This window comes from Anas acuta, chromosome 1, assembly GCF_963932015.1.
Source record: "Anas acuta chromosome 1, bAnaAcu1.1, whole genome shotgun sequence".
Classification (NCBI taxonomy): domain Eukaryota; kingdom Metazoa; phylum Chordata; class Aves; order Anseriformes; family Anatidae; genus Anas; species Anas acuta.
The window spans coordinates 25,025,587-25,052,508 of record NC_088979.1 but is presented as its reverse complement, the minus strand read 5'-3'; the positions used below and the strand labels follow the sequence as shown (position 1 = coordinate 25,052,508).

General features: G+C 39.3%; 1 protein-coding gene across 5 annotated transcripts in view; it reads left to right on the top strand.

Moving 5' to 3' along the window:
• DCLK1 (doublecortin like kinase 1) overlaps positions 1–26,922 on the top strand; it is a 235,601-nt gene that overhangs the window by 145,685 nt on the left and 62,994 nt on the right. For 4 of the 5 annotated variants that reach the window (XM_068673052.1, XM_068673061.1, XM_068673079.1 and 1 more), the window contains exons 5-6: positions 14,704–14,820; positions 26,565–26,659. In XM_068673052.1, the coding sequence (XP_068529153.1) occupies positions 14,704–14,820; positions 26,565–26,659 (212 nt within the window). Of the gene's footprint in view, positions 1–14,703; positions 14,821–25,320; positions 25,654–26,564; positions 26,660–26,922 lie in introns of those variants that run through there. The other variant, XM_068673070.1, reaches the window with a different exon arrangement.

Genomic DNA, 26,922 nt, shown 5'->3' with positions numbered 1-26,922 from the left:
TTTTCCCCTGCCATCATTTTTTTTTCCTCCTCATGGTTCACCTAAATTGGGGATTTTGGTCCAAACACTCTCAGCCTATAATGAAGATAAATAGAATTCTTCGTGTCCACTACATGCGTTTTAAAGACATCATTGTTTATTTCACCCAGTTTCAATGTGGAGAATTTGTAACTCATTTGTAGGATATAAGTGTTTTTTCACTTTTATTATATATTGTGGCTTAGTGAATCCCTGTAGGTCTGCAAAGCAGATGTGTTAGTACAGCCGGTCTAACAGCTTCATTCCTTCCCTCATCTTCTGCAATGCAGTCAAGGTTCGGATTGTTATGATATGCAGTAATTAAATGTGAATAAATAAAATATTACCAGATAATGAAGCTGCAATCCCCTCTGTCATGTTAAATCATTGATGAGGTGCCTGTGAGTAGGATCTGTGGCTGATGATGTCTTCTGCCTTGAAGTCAGTGATGAGTTTTAGGTGCAGTTGTGCAAATTTTCCCATTGTCTTTGCATCAATAGCTAGAAAAAAAAAAAAAGACAATAAAATATATATGGGTCATCGTATCCTCCTGCCTCATCAATCCATTCCTTTCATGTTTCCTGACACTTGAATAATAATGGGAAGTGGACTGATTTTGCAGATAACAACTATGTATGTAATTCAACTGTGTTACCTTGATAAGTACTGGTATGAAATTTGCAGGCATCGTAGAATGAAGAGTTAGGTTTGGGGGAAAAGATGCAGAGGGCCTCTGTTTATCAATATGTTTTTAATATTTACCCCATAATATATAAATTTCAGTGACGGTATGAAAGAAATAATGATCAAAATTAAAATCTTTGTGTACATTTATCTGTTTCAAAGCAAGGTAGATAATGTAGATCCCACAAACCCTACTGTCCTGGAAATGAGGTATGAATTCATTATTCATACTCTTCTGAAAACTGTTGTGTCCCCATAATGGCTTTGAACCCATCTGAAACGCTACTTGTAGGTCTGTATTTTATTGTTTTATCTATAAATAACTCATAATACTTAATTTCAGCTTCTAGAAATGGGTAGTTGCAGTGTGTTCCTCTCACTGGTGAGGCTTTTCGTTTTACTCCTGTAAAGCCATAGAATATCCAGACTTTATCATCTGTAAATAATAGGAGTAGGAGCTCCTGTTCAAGCAAGAAGGCAACTTACACTTCAGGTTGGGCCTTTCAGAGGTGAAGCTTGTTTGGAACAGTTCAAGTTCAAGGAGCTGCAACGTCACAGCTCTTCTTCAGCTGTTCCAGTTGGTCACGTAAGGCATATAGCTCATCAGGCATTCCTGGCCTCAGCCCGTAACTGCTGCAGAAACGTCAGTCTCCTGTCACAGTCTGTAGGGTGATGGGGTTGAGACTGGACAATCAAAGTTCTTGAGGACTTGGTTTACTGTGTTCTCTTGTGATTTACCTTTGTACTTGGCATCAATTTATAGTACTTGTGTCTTTTTTCCTAACATTTCCTTTTTGTTAGAACTACTTTTCCTTAGAGATGTCTCTGGTACTCTGCTTTTACATTACTGATGAACTTCACTTTCTGTCACGTCAAGATAGTGGGGTAGATAATAAGTAGGAAAGAAATTGGACTGGGACTGATTGTTTTTCCTCAGTACCATCGCAGAGTTCCCGTTGTTTAATATTAGAGATGCCCAAATGGGATTTAAATAACCCCCACCCCCAGTCGAGCAGTCTGTTGCAGCAGCGCGGAGCTGAACATATGCTCATTTACCTTCCTGAGCTCCATTTTCCCGTAGCTAGGTTGCTACCAGTTCTTGAGCTTAAATCTAAGGAAATGGTATCTCCAGATCTTGGAACTGCAGTCGCACAGTAAAGATGCCTCATTAAAAAAAAACCTATTTGTTCGTGGCATTCTCGTAGTGTAGGAAAACATGCCTGATCTACCCAACAGAGTTCTGGCATCCGGAATTACCTTTTATCTCCACAGGTTTGCATGCAGGCACATGTAAATTTGGAGTAAGCAAACAAAGCCCAGCTTGTGGCACCTAAATAGAACCACATGCTGCAAACCTCAGCCAGCAGCACAGCTGCCAGCAAAGCTTCAGCGTGCACGCATCCCAGGAGCAATGTCAGCAGCTGCAAGCCCAACAACATTTCTGGCAGTGATGTTTTCCAGTTTAGGCCTGGCCACGCTTTACATCTCTTGCCCATCTGTTTGTTTTGCATTGTGTTACATCATCTCGATTGCAATATTTAAACTATAAAATCATCGGGGAATCATGCAGAGGGGGAAGCTGCCTTGTGCAGGTTGCCTCAGGGAGAGCTTTCTATTCATAGGACATGGTGTCAGAGAAAGTGCAGAGGCTTTTTTGTGGGAGAAACAGACATATGGGAAGCTGGGACTGACACTGACAAAACCACGGGGAGGTTGGGAGCAAATGAGAAAGTTACCACAAGGATACTTTGTCTTTGGTATTTCTGCATTTTGCTTAAGAAGCAGATCCGTGAGGTTCTCTGAAAGCTTCTTGGGTTCCAGATATTGGGGGAATAGAAACAGAGAATTTCAGGGACTATTTTACTACTGCCATTGTTGCCTCATTCAGTGTTTTGGTGGGGGGGATATTACTGTAAGAAAAGTATGTTGGAATGACTTTTCAAAGAAAATTGAGTATCTTTTTGAGAATATTTGTAGAAAATAAGTTACTAAACATTGGCTTAGCATCAGGTCTTCACTGTTAGCTGTTCCTTATCTGTTCAGAAACAGCTTCGGAGTGTTGCACCCCTTCCAAGACTAGGAGTACTCTTACTTTAAATATTGAACAATCCCAGACTTTTAAATGCATATTTCAGAGAAATAAGACTTTAAATAAAGAACATATCTGAGAAAATTGTGGGTGATTCACAAAGAATAATATGGCAGAACTTGTTAAATTAATTATTTTTTCATCTTTCATAGTTGCTACACGACTTCAACTCAAAAGCAGCCAGTGTTTTGTCAACCCATTTGACAGCCCTCTTCAAGTACTTCGGAGAATTTCATTTTTATTTGAAACAACATAGCTCTGCATTTGAATTTCTTTGAAATTAGTAGAAAAGAAACAGGGCTAGAGATTTTCCTTTTGCCTTGCAGGCAAAAAATTACACGGGTCAAAGAATTCAAAAAGTGAGACACACCTGTGAAACATACTCATGTACAACACTGGTTACTTCATCAGCCATAGTGATGGCTTTCATTTAATTGAAGGCCAACTCAAACTGGAATTGCCTATTATCAGCTAAGTTTGTGCAACTGAGTAGTGAAATAACCTTTCAAAAAAGAGACTAAAAACAACAATCCACTGAAATGTATAATACCATAAATAATATCTGTTATTTTAAAATGTATAGCGTAAAAGCATTGCTTCCAACAATAACCCATCTGAATATATATAAATACAGTCCTATTAATAGATAGTTAACATTCCTCCTGTCCTCACTTGTTTACCCATTGCATGTTGATCATCATTTAAGCATCAGCTGCAAGTTAAGCTGTAATCCTTCCTTGATATGTTTAAGGTCCAGACTGCTTCAGAAGATGGTGTGGGCGAACATATTTTTGGTTGGTTGGCTTTTATTTTGTTTCTTTATGATAGCTACTAACTGGGCTAGCATTTGTGAGTTTTTGTGGTTTTGTTTGTTTGTTTGTTTTTGCTTTTTTTGTTGTTGTTTTGTTTTGTTTTTGTTTTTTTTTTGCTTTTGTTTTAAATATGGACATGCCCGTTAAAGAAAAAACATGTTTCTAGAGCAGATTGAGTTGCGGGAGGTAGAGGTGTGCCTCCTCAAGCAACTCTAGCAGCACATCAGTTTTGCTAGAGTAAGGAACGATGTAATCCCTGAAGTCAGTATGGACCTGTTTCTCTCAGTGTTAAGTTACATCATATCATAGGTTTGGAATGAGTGTTCCATTCTAATGGTATGAGAGGATGTTGGCCAACAAGATCCTGAACTGTCTGTGAAGGAAAATGTCTGCATATTTTGGGATATCATTTCTGTTAGTGCCCTGCTGAGAGGAGTTCTTAAAGCTAATCAATTGTCTGGTTTTTGAAGACAAATAAAAGATTTATCTCTCAGTAGTCACTCTACTCAGGAAATTATACTGATTTTAATTTATCCATTAAGCAAGCACTCTTCCCTTGCTAATAATGCTCTTGGACTTAAAGTCAGTTTTATATTAGAGTGTGTCTCTTCCTTTTACTTATCTGTCAGCTAAATCCAGACAGAAGTGCTGACAGTGAAGAACCTTTTGAGTACCTTGTATGAGTCATAGTAGGAAGAGTTAATCAAAAGAACCATAGAAGGGATCTGAGAGGTCCCAGAAGAGGATCTGCTATACCCCAGATTGTCTTTACAGGTTTCTGACTAACCTGTTTGCATCAAATTGTAGTTGTGGAAAATCAACAGGTCCTCTACATGATGTGTTCCAGTTCTTCCTCTTCCTTGCAGTTAAAAAAATGTTTCCTTCTGTCATTAATCATCTGGAATTATTTGTAGAAACTTAAGATCATTCTATTTTCTCTCATTACTGAATTAGGAATTATTTTTCTTTCTTCTTTTTTCGCAATTTGTTATGTACTAAAGACTGCTATTTTTTGCCTTCTAACCTGTATTCTGAGCTAATGATCCCATTTAATCATAGAATATCCAAGGTGGAAGGGACCCACAGGGGTCATCGAGTCTAGCTTGTGGGTCCCCAGAGGACCACCCAAAAAATAAAAATAAATCAGATTTAGATTACGTCTTTTTCATTGGTCATGTTTCCAAGAGTTGTGATCTTTCTTGATGTTCGCTTGACCCTCTCAAGATGAAAACCACATTTCTGAATGGGTTACACAAAAGTACATTTGTTGTGGTAGCAAATTGTTCAGTAGCACTAAGGAGAACAGAATAATGCAGGTGTCTTCCACACAGTGCTCCTGCTCATATCAGCAGGATGATGATTCCTTGGGCTGAGTAGTTGGCTTCAGATTCAGCATGTGTCCCACTTACGTCCCTCGTTGCAGAGCTGTTGTCTAGCATCTATGCAACCAATTCAAATAGTGAGTTGGCTTCAACCTTGTTTCTGTTGCTTATTTTCCTGGATTTGGTCATTCTGCTTTGGACATTTTCAATTGTATATATATATATATATATATATATATATATATATATATATATATATTTATTTTTTTTTCTGATGACCTCCCTCCTAGTTTTCAATACTGTTTTTGTTGTTCTGATGTGAGTATAGTTTTACCTATGGTGATGCCATGTCCAGATTTAAAATGTATTCTAAGCTTATTAATGAAAATATTGATTAGTACTAGGCTCAGAAACAACCCTGTTGAGCTCCTCAGCTCCTTTTCAAACCTAGGAGAGAATAAGCTATTGGTAACTACTCTGGATTTGTTTTCTAATACCCATCTTAAATGCAATTTCTGTAGATGATATTTGCCTAAATTGGGGTTTGGGTTTCAAATTCCAGATTAAGAAAAACACTTCTTCATCTCTTCTTCTTCCCCCTGTTATGCTGTCATTGAAAGGCCAGTTTGATGCAGTTTGTTCTCGATAAAACTATTTTCGACTATTTCACGTAGTTTTTAATGTATTCTAAGCTTTGGATTGTTTGTTTCCTTTATAATTTTGTATTTTGATGGAACAACAGAATGGCTGAGGTTGTAAGAGACCTCTAGAGATCATCATATCCACCCCCCATTCCTGCCCAAGCAGGGACACCCAGAGCAGGCTGCCCAGGCCCACGTCCAGGCGGCTTTTGGAGCTCCCCAAGGAGGAGACCCCACAGCCTCTCTGGGCAGCCTGTGCCAGGGCTCCGTCACCCGCCCAGCACAGCAGTGCTGCCTGGTGCTCAGAGGGAGCCTCCTGGGTGCCCGGCTGTGCCCATGGCCTCCTGTCCTGGTACTGGGCACCACTGAGCAGAGCCTGGCTCCGGCCTCTCTGCACCTTCCCTTCAGATTCTTTTTTTCTGGAAACTCAAGTTACACTGACTGTTCTGCAACTCCCAGATTACTGCTTTGTCCCATTTTTTTAAGATATGCACTTGATATTTTTTTTTTCTAGTCTCTTGGAACTTCACTTGCCCTTCACAATTCTGAAAACAGGCACCTGATAGCTTAAAGATTGTCCCTAAGTGGTCTGCACGTCTAGCCAATTTGCAAATGTTTATCTGAGGACTCTCTCTTACCTATTCTGCTTGTAGTGTTCTAATCCCTCTGTTGCTAAGTTTACATTATCTGCATAATTGCAGGTAGTCTTTCTAAAGCAAATTGAAACAACAACATCAAAACAAGTTAAATAGCTGGCTTCTCAGATTTGTCTGCTTTAATGATTAGTTTTTATTTGTATATTTTCTTTTTTGTGCAAGACTTCTTACTAATCTAATCTATTAAATGTGTGAGTGCAATGGGAATTTGGTTTGTGCTTAACCTTTGTGACAATAATCTTTATCCCAGTATAGTGTGTTTCGTTTCTTTGGGAAAAAAGTTTTTAAAACTTCACTCTGCCTGATAAAGTAATTTCAGTGATAAGTTCATCCTAAAGAAGCAGTTTTACTCAGAAAAGCTTTAAAGGCAGAAATAAATAGGATGTTCAGTTTAAACACATTTTTTTCATTCTCACCACAAATCAGAAGGTATAACCTGAAACTTCCAAGAAACCTGGTTAAAGTGTGTTCAAGTTGACCATTTCGAATGGATGTTTCTCAGCAGTACCTTAACTGATGCTTTCGACGTGGAGCCAGCGTTCTGCAATTGAATTTAATTGGAAATTACTTTTCCAACTGCAGAAGGGCCTTAAGCTTATGAACTTCCAAAACAGTCACTTGAGAATGAAGACAGGTTAGTACGAGTGATAGTCTTTAGACAGCAGATAGCAAGCAGTACCAAAACCCCAGTATTTCTGGGCTGCAACATTGTCACTTATATTGTGCTGGAATCCAAAAAAATATGATGGAATGCCTGTATACTTGATGCTTAGGAAGATGTTAATATTTACCATATGGACTGGATTGGAGGTCTGTTTATTCTCAAAGTAAGGAACAAGATGATTTTTAATAGGTAATATGACAAATATTACCTCTCTGCGCTGAGTAGGAAAGCAAACCATTGATCTTGCTGAACAGAAAATTTAAGAAATACTGAATTTGTTCTGTCCTCTCACTTCATCGCCAACTGCGTGAATAAAACAATGCCAAGAAAATGCCATCCAATTTGTGCAGATAAAGTAAAGGCACTCCAATGATGGATGTTTCTCCTGAGGTCTTTGAGGGATAAATAATATCTGCTGTTAAAGTATATGCCCAATAAATACGCATTTGTCACAGAAAGTAAAAGAAGCCTTTGGCCATGTCTTTCTTTCAGGAAGAATAATGCTGAGTCTATATATAAAAATCATTCTCTTGATTGCAGTTGTAGTCAGCTGTATCATAATCGTTTCAGTTAAATGTAACTTTTCAGCATCTTGGTCAGTTCAGGTCGGGTGGTATGCCACCCGAATGGGTTCTGAATACAGGGGCAAACATGAGGAACATCTGTATAACCACTGGAACAGCTCCAGTGAAATATCTTGAACAATGTTAATTTTAATGAGTAATGTTAATTAAAATCTCTGAAGATGAAGCAGAGTATGTGGCAAGACATGCGAGACATACGTGTTAAAATCTGCATGTGTGCTTAGAGGTGTGTTTTAGCTACAGCAAATGAATTCTTTTTTTCAACTCAGTCTTCAAGCTTTTTAAACATAATTTCTGATCATGCTGTTTCAGAAAGTAGCATTTTACACATAAAAATTCATTCACATGGTTTCAGTAGGAAATATTTCAGATTCATTTAGACAACCAGGTTTTGAAGAAGTCTTCTAATTTTCTCTGCCTACAAATGCAGTTAGAAAATATTTAGATGTTGTGCCTTGTCAGTGAAGCTATTGAATGACAAGAAAATTTTTATTATTATTATTTTTAATCTCCGTATTATCACTGCTCTGGGGTGGAATTTTTCTGTCTCTGTCAAAAAGTAAAATTTAATATTATAGCATTTATATAACGAAAAATAAGTGATTCTGACAAAAAGGTTGACACTTGGAGAAGGTAGGAAGATAAAATCTGTTTGCAGTATGATCACAGACTATAGCAAAAAAACTTATATTGAGTAAAAGAGCCCAGACCCACACAAAGATACTGCTTGTAGTTAAGGTATGTCCACCAGTTCTCAAATTCTGTAATCCCTACCTGGTCATTTCATGAATAAGATTAATCTTTTCTAATTTACAGGTTCCTAAGATAAGTCATGGAAACCAGCATGTTCTGTTGGCTGTGGAAGGGTGAATAGTTCATACCTATACATCATATTTTTAGCTGTCGAACAGTAAATGAGTTCAATCCTGCCATCAGTGTCTTAAGTTATGGAGAAAGGAGCGTGTTTGAAGATAAAGTAGGAGATACTTGAAGCATTGTTTTGATTATACATGCAATCAATATCTCTTCCTATTAAAACTTTCTGGTTGATTTCACAGAAATTGGAAACAAATAAGGGCTTTGAAAGTTGGGAGTTAGAAATTAGTGATAATAAATGATATTCCAGTCAGATTTGCAAATACTGAATTCACACACACATTATTTCTAACTTACAAAGCATTTTTGGAGTGGTACCTACATATGAATGCATTGTTAGGTCGGGTGAATCTAGTTAGACTCCTAACAGCTTGCAGATTATTCTATGAAGCTTTTCTCTCATCAATGAATATTTATCCCTGTTTCAGGATTGGAGAATGCTCATTCACGTTAACAAAGATATAGCTTTTTCAGTAAAACCGTGTTTCTCAGAAAAAAAAAAAAAAGGCTACATATTTGCTACTACAAATGTTTGGCACAGTTTAAATAAACAGTATTCCTAATCTTTATCATGAGCAGAGGGCTGGTTGCTGATTAGAAATCATACCAAACGATAGGATATCTCAAAAAAACATGTGTTTACAGTGGCAGATAGCTCAGTGCATGGGATAAAACTTTAGGATTTTGTATTCTGCCCATACATCACTGTCCATCTGCATCAGAAACACATTGAACAGGAAGACATGCAGAACAAAATTAAAGTCGGCACAACCATGAAAACAGATGATGAGAAAATGCTTAAGCCCCTGTAAAACTCTCTCTATCTCTTTCCTTTCTGGGAACTGGTTGATAGTTACCCTTTTGAACATGTCATAATTACAAGTCATAGCTGCCAGTGCTACATCTGTAGGGTTGGGTGAATTGCATTATGTATCAATGCCACTAGAGAGGGCGATACCATTTCCCTTTTGCCGAAGAGAGTGAAATTTAGTTCTGCAAACAGAAGATTACTGTTTTTAGTTGAAGGCATGAATGCAACTAAAAAGTAAAATCTTATTAGCTGCATTACGAATTAGCTACATGGAACAAATCACTCAACATTAAAAGCTAAAATCTGGGGTAATGATCTACTGATTGGCCTGAGGACATTGCTAGTGAGGCTAACATCTTTAAGCAGTGGTAAAAGGTACAAGCCGCAGGCTTAGAGTAAAGTGGCTTACCAACAAGCATGGACATCGCTGATCCTCCTGCCTTGCTTATCTGTAGGATACAGCTGTTGTTGAAACCAAGTTAAATGTTCTCATCCCGGAGAAACAGATTGGCAGGGATACCAAAAAATAAGTATCTGTCCCCTACACACAGCCCTCAGAAAAGGCAAAATGCAACAGAGAGTGATGCTTTAGCCCAGAAAGAACTCGAGAAGTTCATACAGTCAACTTCTGAGTAGCTGACAAGTAAACCTTTTTGATCTCATGGTGATTTAGACAACTTTTCGCAACCTTCTCTAGTAACATGTTAAATTCATTCGTTTTCTGACACATTTATTGCAGATTAGTTACTCTCTGCTGCTTTCTTGCCATTGTAAAGTTTAATGAACATAAAAGCTAATTAAGCATTTTGGAAATGGAACATCACATTCAAATCTCACGCCTGGAGATTGGAGGCGTTATGATTCTGCGCATTAGCATCCCTGAATTACCTCGTGCTTATACTGCATACATTTGAGAACAGGAATAATCAGGAGCTTGCAAGTATCTTGGGCTTCCTACTAGTTGTACCAGTTGCTACCACTCATTAGCATCACTGTGCAGTCTCAGGAACTTTCTGTTCCTTGTCTTGGCCCAAAGGTGTCTCAGCAATGTCACATAGTAGCCTTGGGATATTTCCTCTTTTTTTATTTTTCTATTTTTTTTTCCTCAGCCTTATTGTTGTTAATGTCCATTAAATGCCTCAGACCTCTGTGGTAATATTGCATGCTGTAAAGGGACTGCAGTGCTACATTGTTAGTCTCACTGCTGGTAGTCTGTGTTTATCGTCCCCTACTTTGTAGTTCGGGCTGTAGCTACACAATGGAACATCTTACTGCAAGATGTTTTGGCTGGGAAACATTCTTATTTATCTGGTATTCTGAGTTGGAAAGCAATAAAGTCTGGGATCAGACCTTGAAATTGACCTTCTTTTGCTTACTGTGGGTATCATCATTTTGTTGCTTTAATCTTCGTTGATGGTGAGAGGAAGGACCAGAGCTTTGTGAAACATTTCTTTCCTCACTGAACACACGATAGAAAAATGTCATGTTTTCCCTTCGCTGAGCATGCCCACATGAGTGAGAAAGACAGCATAACTGTCTTCTGTCAGGAGTTCAGATCTATTTCTGGTACAGTTTTGGCATCAAAAGAAAATTGGGGGAAAAAAAATGCTATTCCATTTCATGGCTTACAAAGCACCTGTTGTAGTTATGGGAACACTGCTGGTGAGGAGAGGGTAAGTACATATGTCTGTACCCATATAGATACTGAGTAGAAAGTATGGTTTTAAAAACCACACTGTTTTGTTTTGTTTTCCCTTCTTCTTTATGTACACATAGTTTTCCTGTAGAAACTGGCAGATTATGGTGATGTCTTAGAGGAGACAAGCCGTGGTTGTGTGGTTACTGAGTGGGATCTTTGCCTGCAGTAAAACTTAATTTTCCAAACTTAATGTGACAACATAATTGCATACATAAACTGTTCATGGGAGCTTAGACCTTTTTGCAACAAGTACCGTGGTAGTATGGTGCCTGCAAGTCTTTTTAGTGTTTGAAAACATGAGTTGCCTTGGCCCTGGTGTGTGTAGCACTGAAGGTTCGCCTGTATCTGAAGCACTTGCCATAGCCCATGCCTTTTATGAATAAACTTGTAAACTTAGAGGAAAAATGGCTTTTGACAAAACTTACCTTGGGGTTCACAGTGGTATTTGAGCAGCGAGAGTATTGAACTATGATCTTTTAAAACTTCACAACCTGGAAATTATTATGGTGAGGAAAAAGAAAATCGTGCCAAAGACGTTCATAACTGATTTTAAAATGGTTTGTACGAGTAGAAAAACAAGGAAAGAGGGGAAAATTCTCTGACAGACTAGAAAAGAGAGAATGCCCTGGCAGCAAAGGATGCTAACAGATCCAGGGCTGTGTGAGCAGGAGCAGATCCAGTAGAGAGAGGGAGGTAGCCAGGCCCCTATGCTCAGCACGTGGGAGGCCACGTCTGGGATAGTCTCCAGTTTCAGGCCCCCCAGTTCAAGGCAGGCATCACTAATTTGGATGGAGTTAGCAGAGGACCATCATGACGATGTGTGGCTGGAGGACTGGCCATGTGAGGAGAAGCTGATGGAGCCCAGTTCAGCCTGGGGACAGGGTGACCCTGGGGCAACCTCCCAGCAGCACCCAGTGCCTGTGGGGAAGCATTGGATCTCCACCAAACAGGCTGAGTCAGGCTCATCATGGTGATGGGTGGTAGGAAGAGGCTTCTCTAGGCTAAAAAGTCCAAGCACTCTCAGCGTGTCCTCACAGGAGAGGTGCTCCAGTCCCATCATCACCTCTAGGTCCTCCATTGGGCTCTTCACAGTATGTCCAGGTCTTCCTTGTACTGGGGAGCCCATACTGGAGACAGTACTCCAGGTATGGCCTCATCTACATGTGAGCACCCATAAGGGTTTCTTCTCCAGTGGGAAAAGATTTGTTTTTCAGCTAGCTGTGGAAGGTGTGTTTCTCCTAGGATACTATGCCACTACTGCAGGGTTACTCAAGTAACAGGTTATGGTCTATATTGGGCGCATCAGGGCAACCTGCAGCCCACTCCTAACATCACTCTTTATGAAGGGGACTGTCAGTAGTGAGGGGTGGTCAAATCTCCTGGTGGCTACCAGCCTCCCTCTTTCCTACAAACAGTAACACCCTTCCATAGCATATAAGCGTGAGCACTTTTGCCAGGGGAGAAGGAAAATGGTGACAAAACAGCTCTGCATTTCAGTTCACACATATCTTCTTTGTCCATGTGTGATGAAGCTCAGGTGAAGGAGAATTACTTTATTATTTCCTTTCATTTCTGAATCTGTTGGGTGAAAATAAGTGCTGTCTTGTATATTGTCTGAGGCAGGATTTTATCAGTAGGATAGAAACATAAATTGGATGTGCATTTAGGTGCCTGTTCTTGTCTTTCATACTACCTTCTACGTGGTCCTTTGCAGTAATGTGAGGAGAAATACATGTTTGAATGGAGAATCTTATCTCTAATCTCATTCTGACTCTGGGCGGTTATAAGGTATCCAAAACTTAAATAAGAGTTAATAATTGTAGAAAGATGAGAGATAAGGTGCAGTGTGTAGCATGGATTGCAAGAAAAGGAGGCAGATCCCGTGTTCTGCATATGATGAAAGTAGAGGAAGGCCTCTTACATAGTAGAGGATGTTACGTTAAGTAGCTGACTGTTTTCTTCATAGGCTCTTAAGCCAATGACTGTAGTATGATGGTTTCTGATTGTTCGGATCATTCTATTTTAGGTTTTCTCTTGTTGTTGTTGTTCTCTTGTTTTATTTTCCATTACAATATGGAATTATCTTCCTGACTGATGCCTGTGAATGGGGACTTGCACTGGGATGACGTCTTAATTTTACAAGATCAAACGTGTTCAGTAATTCTATATTGGCTGTTAGGTGTTTCAACATTTTAAATCTTTGTTAACAAGAAAGGTAACCTGTTGGCAATTGAAATTTATAGACAATTTCTGGAGCAGCAGTTCATGCATCAGGGTAAGATTGCTAATGTAGTTGCCTGGTTGAGTCTAACTGAAAACTTCCATCTGCTTCCTCCTGTTCTCAGTAGATGATTAACTCTTACAACAGAATAAATATCTTCATTTCCCCTCGTTGCTTGCTTTAACAATGAGATTAGCCATCAATGAATTGCATAAGAAGTCAACAGAAAGAAATTAGCTGCTATTTGGCATTAGGAAGATGGAAGAGTTTGGGAAAAAAAGGTTCTTTGGTAAGACCAGGGCTTTTCATGGTCCTCTGTGCTCTCAGCTGTGCTGGGCATTCCTTCAGTAACGCATCAGTTCTTGCTTCCATTTCCTTCAACAGCTTGACGACAGACAAGCAGTTAGGGCAGCCAAGAGAAATACACTTCATGACATCATTCTCTGGTGGATATATTTAAGTTAATTAGTTATGCTCAATTTTATTTCTTTGTTCTCTAATCTGTCTAAACTATGTTACAGGCTCCACTGATCATCTGTGAAGACTAAATAATGTGCAGGCTTGTACATAGTATTTTCTGACTAGGGAGGAAAAAAAAAAAAAGGCTTGTTTATTTCTCTTAACCTATTTTGAGAAACTTAACCATGGGAAGAAAATGGGGAACAGGTCTGATACAGAAATAAATGTCTATTTATTTTTAAACAAGTATACTGACATTGAGAGGTGAATACAGTGTAAACATTGCTGCAGACTTATAATAGTATACTGGCTAAGAAGTGGAAATCTTTTTTTTTTTTTTTTCCCCTGACTGTATAATATGTCTGGTGATTAATTTAGTATCCATTATGACTGCAAGATATCAGCTTTATGCACACCCAGTTCTTTCATCCTCAGGCCAAGAACCATTTTGCAGGCGTAATGCAAGAATGCCTACAGAGCCGTGTGGGTGTATGTAAACTCTAACCTGAACATCTTGCAGTGTTCTCAAGTGGGAGGGTAATTTCGCCTCTTCATTGATTTTACTGATGTCTCTTATGAGCAAGTAGTGCCATTTCCCTCAACCTGTGATGAATTGCGTGTGCCCACAATGTGGGCTGTTGCTCACCAGAGGATTAAGCAGGAGCAACAAACCTGCTTCACTTTTCTTCAAACCTTTCATGAGTGACAGACACCTGCGTCATCTTCTTCAGTCTTAACATTTTGATATATAAGAGCAGCCTTCCGGTTCTGCTAGAGGAGACTGCCTAGGCTGGCAAAAATGCTTACATTGCAACTGGATCATTTACAAGAAACCGCTGCATTACTTGTGCTGAAATCTTCAAAAGCAAAAAAAAAAAAAAAATTGTGTCGTCTCGGCACTGTTAAATTAAGCAGTCCTAAGTACCTGCAGTAACCATGGTATCTGAAAGTCTGGATTGCTGCAGCAGTTCTTTGTCTGCAAAGTGGTACATACTGTACTTGGATTTTAATGGAGCCATTTATACAGATTTTATATTTTCCCATAAAACTCCTCAAGATGAATGAAAACAAGCGTGGGCTAAGTGTTTGTGCTTTTCATGCTCTTTCTGCTTCAGAATCTTGCTGGCTTTCTTAATTGCTAACTTATGCGGTTTCTTTGTCTTTCAGAATGTCGGGTGGTGAAATCTACTTCCTATACCAAAATAGCTTCAAGTTCACGTAGGAGCACCACCAAGAGCCCGGGTCCATCCCGACGCAGCAAGTCTCCTGCTTCTACCAGCTCAGGTAAAGCAAGCGAGAAATCTTTCTTAAAAAACAGCAATCTGTTTCAATACAATTAGCAATGTGCTTAAAATACCACATTTCTGGCAAGAAGTGTGTGTAAAATAGTTGATAGTAAAAATTCACTTATTTTCTCAGTTGCATTTGAGATAGCGTCTTTCCAGTATAAAAGAATTCTTCAGTGTTTTACAGATCATACTCTTGCATTACTCTCTTCGTTTTCCTTCATTGTTCTTGCATGATTTTGCTTCCAGTAAAGACTGACAAAAAGAAGTATCCCTTCTACTAAGAACTGAATAAAAATGCAGAAAGTAGTCGAAGTTACTCAGTGTAGGATCTGTGCTTGAAAATGGTTGATTTCATAATTTATTTTCTATTTTGTTTCTGGGGAAGTTATGAGCCAGCAGTGAGGAATGGATAGGTAAAAGACAATTCGCATGCTGAGGAGAGGGACAGAGCAAGGACAGAACGCAAATACAGATGTGAATTTGAGGTGCGGTGCATTGATAGCTGAGGAAGAGATAAATCAGTGTTGACACAACAAGCCAACGGTACAGGCTGTAGAAGGCTCAGCAAAAAGCTTTAAAAAGTTCTAACTCTGTCTGAAGGGCCTTGCTTTGGCTGCTTTCGCAGCTTCTCCCACCATGTAGTTTATGACTAGTTCCCTCCTGCAGCTTCTTCCCAAGCATAACAAATAAATAAACAAAAGTACATTAGACAACTTGCCAGAATAATTTGCTTGCAAATACAAATAATATTTGGTATGAGCAAGTTAAGTAGACCCAATCCAGCATTTGCAGCATGGCTTGTGAATACAGATGTTGAAAGAGACAAACATTAGAGCTGTCTGAGAGCCACCTCACTATTTCCTGCCTTATGTCTTTTGTCTCTGGGGAAGTGATCATCATACTGGACCTCTCTCTTACCTGCATCCAGCACCGTAATGTCCTTAGGGAAAAGAGAAGTAGTGATCAGAATGGTCCAGCTGCCCAGGTGCTCCTAGATGGTTTCAAAGAGGGGAAGTATGGACCAACTGGAACCATATTTCCACAAGAAGAGTAAACCGAGAAAAAAGACATCCTTGCTCAGGGAAGGAGAAAAGTGGGGGAGACACAATGAGACAGAGGCGCAGATGTGGGTAGCGAAGATAGGAGGCAGTGTGCCTCCCACGCATCCTAAGAACAGCTGAAATAGAGAAGCCTGAAAAGAAGTGATGGGAACGGGTATGAATTGTGAGGAAGAGCCTCACAGACTGGCTTTTAAACATATTTTAAACTACTTTCTTTGTAGCTAGATGGAATAAAGTTAAATTAAACTTTAGCAAGGGAGGCCCTATTTAGTGTGTGGATGTTACAGGTGTTTTTTTTTGTTTGTTTGTTTGTTTTTCCAAATAGTAGCAGGAGAATACAGGAGAAACATTAAGTGAGTAAATCTTAATCTCATGCAGAGAGAGATTAAAAAAAAAAATATAGCAATTAGTAGTTTTTTTTAAAATATACAGTTTGATGTTAGACTCTGCACTAAAACAGTGCAAAGAAAACACCTGCTTTCAGGTATTAAATAACAAATAAAACTATCCAAAGAAGTGCAGAAAATGTAGATTTCAATGTTTTGCTGTCCAATAAGCCTAAAAAAAGTTGTCTGCTAATTGGAATTATGTACATGTGACTGTAGCAGAATATAGAAATTACTGTCTAGTGCACATATGAGCAGATGATTTTTTCTATGTTGCTTACATTAAGCATCTCACTATTAAGAGCAGTTCCTAAATGACCAGTACATATCTGAAAGTTACACTTTTGCTGTGTTTTTGTTAACTACTGAGTATATATACGTATTTTTTTTATTCTGTGCTCTTAAACTGCTTTTAGATTTGTTTTTGTTTTTGTTTTTTTTTTTTAATACTTTTTTTTTTAAGCGAACAACTCCTATCAGGGTTTTTTTTCTCATTAGATATAAACATAAAAAATAGTTGAGAAAGGTTTGATTCTCTGCTCCAGTCACAGGCAACATATATATATATGTGTATATACATATATATATACACATTATATACACATTTCAAAATAAAGCTGTATCATTTTGTGAAGAGTTACATAGTAAAAAGCAGCAAGTTGAGAAAAGAAGTAATACTGGGTAGGCAGAAAATGTTATTGATTGTGTGCCCTTTTAAAAAAAGCCAAATGAGCTATATAGAGAGGAATGGGTTGCTAATTAGAAAGAATGTGATTCCTTGTTTGGTTCTTACTGCATTCTTAAAAGTTTGCACATTCTTGCTAAGGAAAAGGATCAGATGCCTGGTTCAGTCATCAATTCTTGCCCTTATCAAGATAATACACATGGATAACCACATGGGTCAAAACAAGGATATTGTATAGATGTTCAGAAATGTAAAAATAACAGTTAGATATTAAAACTGTCAACATCCTAAAATGAAGGGATATCATTGATTTACCTTTAATTCTCTGCTACATGCATCTATAGTATGTTGTAATCTTGGATGTAGGTAGTCAGTATTACTTTGTTTCTCTTCTAGCAAAGGGTAGCTGATAGGAATTCATCATTTTTAGAGTTAATGAAGGCACTGTCTTTGGGTTGTTTACACATTGTTAGAGGAATGAATGTGTAAATGAGGCTAGGAAATGAGAACAGACTGCTTTGGCTTAAGCACCTAAATATCCTCAGGAACTGTTCCCCTCTGTGGCACAGAATTACAAATGATAAGTGAACTAAGTCTGACTTTGATTGAACTAAATGTTTATAAATTGCATTGAAGTCCATGAGGTGCTTGTTCTGAGCAAATAGTGGTATGGAGTTGCCCACATTTTCCCCAATAGCTTCTGAAGTTGTTGACAGAAATTGAAGGGGGTAGTTTTGTGGTTTGTCTGGCAGGTGGGTTGCTTGGTTTTCTTTAATGTCTGTGTCTCAGTTTCACACCTGTAAGTTTAGCGAAATACTCTATTACCAAAACTGGTGCTTTGAAGATGTATTCGGTTTACATGGCAAGGTTTGTTAGCAGGTGGGCTGCAGCGGTGGCTTCTGTGAGAAGGGCCCAGCAGCTGCTCCATGTCAGATCAGAGCCAGCTCCAGCCAGCTGGGACCCACTGCTGGCCAGAGCTGAACCATGAACGATGCTGGTTGTGTCTCTGGGAGAGCAGAGTTAAGAAAGGGACAAAAACTGCTGTGCAACAGCAGCTGGGAGAGAGGGGTGAAAAGCAGCCCTGCAGACCCCAAGCCAAGGTCAGTGCAGCAGGAGGTGCTTCAGGCACACAGCAGCAGTTGCCCTGAAGTCTGTGGAGAGGCCCCTGCTGGAGCAGGCTGTCCCCCTGCAGCCCATGGGTCCCACATGGAGCAGATCTCCACACTGCAGCCCCCCCATGGGTGGAGGAGCCCCCGGTGGAGCAGGTGGATGTGGCCTGGAGGAGGCTGCGGCCCATGGAGAGCCCCCGCAGGAGCAGGCCCCGGGCCGGAGCTGCAGCCCGTGGAGAGGAGCCCACGCAGGAGCAGGGGTCTGGGGGTGCCAGAATCCTGTGGGAGGGACCCCACAGGGAGCAGGGGCAGATAGGGACCTTGAAGGAGTGGCAGAGATGAAGCGTCAGGGACTGACCGCAGCCCCCATTCCCCTCATGTCTAAGGGGAGGACACAGCATAGTGTGGATGAGGGAACGTGTTTTTAGTTTGCTTTAATTTTTTACTGTGCTGGTCCACTAGTGATAGGCAATAAATTATATTAATCTCCCTATGCTGAGTCTGCTTAGCCCCTGATAGTAATTATGGAGTGATCTCCCTGTCCTCATTTCAACCCTTGAGCTCTTTCCATCGTATTTACGCTCCCTTTTCCTTTGAGGAGTCAGAGTGAGAGAGCAGTTGTGGTGGAGTTCAGCTGCCCAGCGGGGTAAAACCACCACAGATGACAATTTCTGGAATGTTAACAAATGATTTTTAGAGAAAATCCTGCTGGATGGGCTGTTGCCCCTAATGTGTAAAGCTTGCTGTTTGTGGTGGTCCCTAACTGTGTATGGGAACAGGCAAAAGATACTGAGTCCCCTTTCCTTGGTGAGCTCTGGAGCAGTGAACATCCAGAGATGGTTCACTGCTCCAGAGAACCATCAAGTAGCAAGCCTGAAAGTCCAGAACCTGCCATTGTCACTATTGGGCTTTGCAGGTGCGAGGAGATGAAAACAGCATGAGAGCAAGGCAAAGTGCTGCCCCACAGGCTCGAGGACACACTGGAGAGCAGGCTGCAGGGTTACAGAGGGAGACACTTGGCGAAGCCAGAAGCTACACCAGGGCTTAGTGCTTTGCAGATTCAAATCTGTAATTCAGGATGAGGAAATACAAGGCCGGCTATAAAGGAATGGCAGACACATGCTCCTCACCCTTCCTTGAGCTAATGCAATCTTAAGTGAGCAAAAAGCTGCATCTGCATTTTTACACCATTTCCTGACATACTGAAGAGAACTGTAAGCATTTACATAGGTGATGTTCAGCTTTCTTTTTCAGCCTTGCTTTTTCCCTTTTTTAAGACAACATATGTTTAGTATGCTTTTATTTTCCTGATAGCCTCCCTCGCACCTGGGAGCAGATGAATCCTATATTTATACAAACACGGAAGACTTTTTTCCTTAAAAGTGTACATGCAAGCTAGTAAGCTCTGTGGTATGGGCCGACTTCTCTATTTTTATGCGTTTTGTTCAATTTTTTTTATTTACATTTGAGAGTGCTTTAAAATAGCAGCATGAGACAGAAATTTCACTGCAGGACAATTGCTTTCTGTTTTTTCACAAATACATTTGAGATATTGTCTGCTTCAAAACACTTTCAGTCCAAATAGAAAAGAAAAGTGGGGAACAGAGAAGGCAGAGAAGAGAAGCAGAGAACAGCAGCATCACCTCACAGGCAGGCAGAGGGCTAAAGTCTGGTTCCAAGTGCAACAGATAATCCTGCCTCTGTTTAATTGTCCTGATGTCTTCTTAGGGCCTTTGATGTTTTTGTTGGCATCAGATATTCCTCAGGAAAGGAGATGACAAAAGAGATGTTAAATTTCAGCTAGACCCAGGTATCAGCCCATTGCCAGTGACTGAAAATTAGGAATGTCTGACAGCTATTCAGTAGCTGTCGGCTTCTGTCCAGCTATCAATTAACACCACTGGTGGCAGCCTCAGTGCAGGTGAAGAGGTAATGGATTTGAAGAGAGCAATGCTTACTTCTTCATGATCATTATTTTTAATCAAATCAAGAGCAGCATGAGGCAGCTGGAATTACTGTATCCTCAGCCTGTTAAATTAAGGAAAGTTACTGCATTCAGATGAATTATTTTTTTTTCAGCCTCCAGAATCCTAGCTATGGTTTTCAGGACTTGCTTAAAAAAAAAAAAAAAGCAACTACTTTTTTTTTTACCCTCAAACTATCACCCAAAATATTTCAGATGCTTGAAATCTTATTTGTAACAGTGGTTCTGGTTTGATGCTAAGAAGAGCTATTTTGGAATTTTGGTTATTTAGTGAGATAAGTATATTGCAAGAGTAACTTGAGTGATACATATCTATTCCGAATGAGAAAGGGGATGTTTGTGAAGAATGTCGCAAGTATTACCAAAGGCTGGGCTTTTTTTTTTTTTTTTTTAAATTACATCTGGGCAAAGACATTGTGGAGTTACACATCAAACTAAAGCCGATCAAAAATGTAGATGTTCCCTAGAGAAAAAAGTGTTTCAGGATATAGAAATTGGATCTTACTGAAAGCTTCTCTAGAGCAGATGCTTGTACTTTTCTCAGCTATTAAAAAATAAAAAAAAGTAGTTGTGATCCTTTGTAAAAAGATATGTTTTCATTTAGCTTGATAGTTCATCCTTCGGCTGTTATCCAGAAACAACCCTTCTTCAGCCACCTGACTCAAGAAGGTCTTCTGGATCCCAAAGGAAGGAACATGACATATCATATTATCTCTGGTGGGGTCACATGGTTTTATTCACACTATTACAGGTACTCAGCTGACAGCTTTTGTAATAAATATGCTGAAACGAAACTTTCCCAAAGCCAGGATTACAAACCCATGGGAGTGACGGAGTCATCCTACAGACCCAGGGATTTCCAGATGATTTTTACTTTGATCCTGGCTTGCTTTTATTTTTTTATTTATGCTGTTGGTATTTGATACTAATCATTAAAAAAAAAGTTTTATTATTTTATAGCTTATAATAAAAATCAAGAGTCAGTAGGAGAAATAGATTTGGCTAGACGCTCTTAAAGAATTAAAAAGTTAAATGCTGAATAAAGAAACATCCTCAAAGTTGGTACTCCATTCACGTAGTCTAATTTGAGAATCCTGATCTTTCCAATTAGGCAAAACAGTTCAAAAGAGAGATTTTCATTAAATCTTGCGTTACACATAGGTGCTGTCTAGATTAAGCACTATGTGAAATTAACTGCCAAGATCATAGACATCTCTGATGAAATGCAGAGCAAAAGCCAACAGCAGGTACTTAGCCACCTTCTGAGGCAACAAGAAAATCCTGTTGGATTTCGGGGCATTATTAATATTAAGGAAATATTATGTTAATATTAAGGAAATCTCATCTTGTCTTCTGAGGTCTTGGGCATGTCTGCAATGTCTATGTCTGCAGCACTTCTGTGCTTGATAGTTGGACATAGCTGACTTGAGGTTGAGGTAGCAGTGCCATCATAGTGGACAGCCTGTGGAGATCAGCCTGTGAGGACCTGCCAAGCCTCTTGTGTGGCTCTTGATAAACTCTAGGAAAGACTGAATTTTAAAAGGTCAATTTAGCTCCAGCTGTAACCAATGCATTACTGATTACTTGGGATTTATCTCAACTAGTTGCACACAAAGCCTTGACAAAGCCTTGTCTTTACTGAGGACCAGTAAGGAACACAGTGCTCTGCACAAACTCTCCTCTTTGCAACGAAGGTAAAAATTATGAGATGTATACAAATAGAATGCAAAATGAGAAGGAATTAAAAGGCAGGATTTTGTTCCCTAAACACTTTGAAATTACATAATCTTGAAACAAAAGTTTTGTTTCGAAAAGGACATTGACAGCCTACAAGAGTAACTGAGAAACGGTCAGGTGGTTATCTGGCATCACCATCTTCTAGCTAACAGTTGCTAATATGACCTACACATGTTGTTGTAACTTCTGTAAATCTTTTTTTTTTTTTTTAGTTTCAGCTGTTGCATGTCCTAGTCATGAATAAATTGTGGTTGCAAAACAACCAGCACTTCTCTTAGTCTCCTCTTTCCTCTTCATGCACACTTTCCTGTTTGGCAAACCACTTTTTGTAGACAAGCAGCATCATCTCAACATCTTTTATAGGATACAAATACTAGCACATCAACAGGCAGCTTTATGGCAGAGTAGGATTTTAATGTAATGGCACTGAGATCGGCAGCTTCAGACTGGCATTTGATATTTTAATTCATCTCCTCTCACTTCTTGTTTTTATTACTTAATAAAAAGGTGCACTATCAAAATGACTTACCTATTGGAATGCTATCAATGTACTTTCTACTTACAGCATTTCGACTGGTTTATAAACATCTTCATACGAAAACCTATCTTTCATTTATCTCAGTAGATAATGGTATCCAGCTTTAGTGTTCTGTTTTGTGGGGGCTTTTTCCTACCTTCATGCATTTGCCAGGTGTTAAAAAAAAAAAAAAGACAGGTTCCTGCCCTGTTATGCATCCAAGCTCAGGAGAGATGACCGCAGGCAAAGGAGCTCACAACAGCTGAGCACATGCATATGTGTTTTCAGAATAGCCACAATAATTTGTTACTGTTCTAGCTTTTTAATATGTATTTCACCTGTGAATTTTTGAACAGATAAATCTTTTTCATGAGACGATGGGAGGGCGCTGTGTGTTAAGCTGATGTCTCTGACCCCTGCCATTTTTTGAATAAAAGTGACAAGAAAGCTCTTGCCTCACTCAATGACATGATTAATCACAACAGTGATTTACCAATTTCATATGTCTTTATCTACATCAGGGTTCCCTGTAGGAACATGAGCTGTATCAGCTAGTGAGAAATGTAGTGCAGATACTGGACAAGAATGAATTTTCAGAGCAGAATGCACAGAAATGGATTTTGGAGCAGTTTAGACTATATTCCTTTACTTATCTGAAATGCATTATTATAAAATATTACAGATTTTATTCATATATTTGTTGCCATGTCATCTGGTCATAAAGTGAATGTGTAAGAATGGTGTCGTGATTGTAAGTGGAGTTGATGGAGGTGGTCACAATCAGTCCTGTGTTTTTCAGCTCCACAGCACCAAATATCAGCTCAATTTGAAATTTAATATAATGATTTATAAGAAACTAGAATAGGAGGTGGAATGGCCAGCAAACTGTAAATGAGAAGAAGGACTACTGCAGTAGATTGAGGAATTATTAGGAATATCCATTTCTTCCTAGTTGTGATCTCTGTCTTAGGCATTACATTAATTAGGAATAATAAAAATGCATATCCCTACATAGGCAAAACATCCAGAATACAGACAACATGATGTGCTGAGAGAGCTCATTCTGCCAGAACATAAAGCCTAAGTAGAACGGTCGGGATGACTTGAGTTAGGTCACATATTGTGGAGAATTGTATAGAGAGCTGGGAGCAGAGCCCACATCACCCAAATCCTTTTTCCAGATGACTCGAGTGTAGACCTCTTACAGCCTTAGGACATCAGTTTAGCGGAGTCCTGTGCTTGGTATGAAATCCATCAAAATTGATAGGGGGAGGAGAATTTTGATAATTTTGCCTAGAGTCAACTATATACCAATCCTCCAAATCCGTGGGTTTGGATTTATCTTGCCTGACTTTAGAAGTCTACACCGCAGTGGACATTTCCAGCACATTATCGAACAGATGTTTTAGTTGCTTCAGGATGATACAGCTTGTTCTACAACAGCAAGTTGGTTAAAATGAGCTGGAAAACTACTTCAAATGTAGAAGCCTACACTGTACTTACCCAGTGATTGGTAAAAAGGATCTCATCCCCAGAGCTAGTTGTCAGCTCTCTAGTTTCCTAAACAGCTCTCTTTAGGAAGTCCTTGTATGCTCACAAAAACCCTGATAGGCTCTTAAGGTACTCTGTGCTTTTGTAGCTGGACATGGATAAGGAGGTGAGCAAACTAATTTCCTGAAGGCCTTGGTCCATTATTTTCCTCTTGATTTCACTTATTTCAGACAGCTAACACAACCAAAATAGCTATCATCATTTTCAGTTTAAAAAAAATAAATGCTGTTGGGGAGAACATTGGAGCATAGCTTAAGCACTCTGGATGCTCCAGTAGTGGCAAGTGAGTAATTTTTAGGGATTATAATACTTCATGTTTTCATCTAAAATAACTGCTCATCAGCATGGTACATGAGTCAAAGACACTATATCATCTACTTGTTTGTTTTCAGTTGGTACCCTCAAGTTTCTCTGTTCAGGACAAAAATTTGCAGTAGCAGTTGGAAAAAAAAATAATTGAGAAAAAATAATCTTGGAAATTATTGAGAAGCAGTCAATCCAGAAGGAACAGGAACCTGTGCCTAGTGCTAAAAAGTTTATTAAAGTGTACCTGTTAGCTTAATAATAAGAAAATCTGCTTGGTTTAAAGAGAAGACAGAGCACAAGTCTTACTATGCAGTAGCAGTCTTGAGGTCAGGGTCCATGTGAATAGCAGTAGTTTAGTATTAGTTTGTAAGTCATACCAAATTTGTTTAAAAGAAACACAAATAAAGAGAAACTTCAGAAGTTTTGAGACCCCAAGAAGCTCATTTTTGATGTCTTCCCGTATCCCTTTTCCTAATTGTTTTCAAAAGTATTGCTAATGACTTTGGGTTTAGTCATAGATCGTACAATTGGCCAGACCTATGTGTTTTTTTTTTTTTTTTTTTTCTGAATATTGGTATTGGATGCCCTTCAGTGAATGTGTCCATATGCTTGTGCTCTCCCCCACACACTTTGGACAGCATTTGAATCAGTGCTGTTATATACAAACCATTGTCCTCTGTACAAAGAGAATGTGTAGCCTAGATGAGTGGAATGGTTTTCTATAAAAGGATCCCATTGAAACGCAATTACCGTTTCTAGTTGTTCCTGTGCTTGTACAAAACACTGCACCCCTATCTTAAACAGTACCTTGCACAAAATGATTTTGAGGTGCTAATCACTAATCTTTGTTGAGGGGTCATCATTTATCGTGCAGTATAATGTATTTTATATATTGATGTGTGCAGTGTGGTATGCTTCTTTCTTGTAATGTGCAGGCCCAGTATTAGGCAGTGAGAACAATGTATTATGTAAAAAGTAAGGAAAAGCCATTAAAAATGCCTACTGTATTATCCAAAGGAATTAGCATTTGCTAGATTGCCAGTCAGCCAAGGTTTTACAAGAGTTATTGTCATTTTGATTTCCAGATGAGTCATTTGGTATATTGCCCCCAAAGGCACCTCGTTATGATTCAGTGCACAGCAGATAAAATTGCTTAGGCTTTCGGGGCTCCGTGGAAAGCGAGTGGGGGTTGCGGTGGCTCAGCGTTGTGAAGCAGCAGCATTATGCTTAATTGACACCTTTGATGTAGCCCTAAGACAGCACCTGCACCTCCCACTGCTGCTCTGAAGACGTCAGCCTTACGCAGAAAAGGCTTCTGCTTATGAATCCTGCATCGCATTCAGCTCACTCTGTGAGCAGCCCTAGCTATCCTTAACTAATCCCATTGCTTCTCAGCTTGGCTACAGCTTGGCTTAGCAGAGAGCAGGAATTCTGCTGCTCGCTGTTGTCAGGTTAAACAGTAAGATTTTGTCCATGTTAGAACTCATAGAAGGTAAGTCAAATGCCTTGTTGATATCCTGCTATGTAAATATGCTCCAGAGATTCAGAATTGGGGAGTCTGATTGTAGATTCTGTTTTTCCTGATGCTGATAGATTTGGACTGTGATAGAATAGTGGCTTGCTTAAAGAATATTTACACAGATATGTGATACACGCTTTTTAGTGTTTCTGTCAGTGTGAACATTATTGATAGCCTCTTGTGTGATTACTTTGTAGTAGAATTCTGTCCTCTGCTGGAATTGTTTTGTTAATTAAACGGATAATGTCACATGCATGCAAAAGATGCTTTACAATTATAAGCACTGCCAGAGCTGGAGGAACTGACTTATTTTAGAAAGTGATGCTTTGCTGTAAGTCTGACTTGAGAGGTTGCATCCAATTTATTTAGACCTAGAAAGCCCTTCTGGGTTAAGCCTGAGGTGATGGTTGGGTCAGATAGTAATGCAAAAATTTCTTCAAAGGAGTGAGAGAGGAACAGCAAACAGTTGATTTGTTCTTGCAAGCAGTACTGCTTTTTATTCTTGGTGGGTAGCACTTGAGGCTGTAACTAAATTGAATGAAAAAGGTTTAAATATAGCAAATATCTGTTAAGGTTAACAAAGCACCTTGCTCTCCATCACTTTCAAGCACAGGAACAATACAGTTTAAGAAAACATGTTTTCTATCATTGAGTAAACAGTCTTTTCAGGTTCATTGATTATTTGCTTGCACTCTGTATAAAAATTGGCTTCATGAGCCAAAACTCTGAGGAAGCAGCTCTTTTATGAATTAACCTATTTAATGTTTAAAACATGAAAAAAAAAGTTCAAAACAGAATGAGAAGGAATGGGATACCTTGATTTAACTCTTCCTTTGCTTTTAATAATGCCTTGTATTTATTTTTTCAATTTGTTGTCCTTTTAGTGAATGGAACCCCTGGTAGCCAACTTTCCACCCCCCGCTCTGGGAAGTCTCCAAGCCCATCTCCCACCAGCCCAGGAAGCCTACGGAAACAGAGGGTAAGGAAATAAGGAAGCTGATTTCTGAGTATGGCTGGGAAGAATCGAGCATAGCTATTAATCAGATAACCTTCTCCCCAGTGATACCTTGTGCTTAGAGATGTAGGGTGGAAGAACCTGGCCACGGTCCTTGATGTGTTTGTGCAACATTATTAAGTGGGATACAACAGTTCTGTGTCTGTCCAAATGTGAAGTATGATGGGAATTGGTTTATCCTTGAGGGAAAGTAGGGGTTATCTTTCTCCATTTTTACAAAAGTTTCT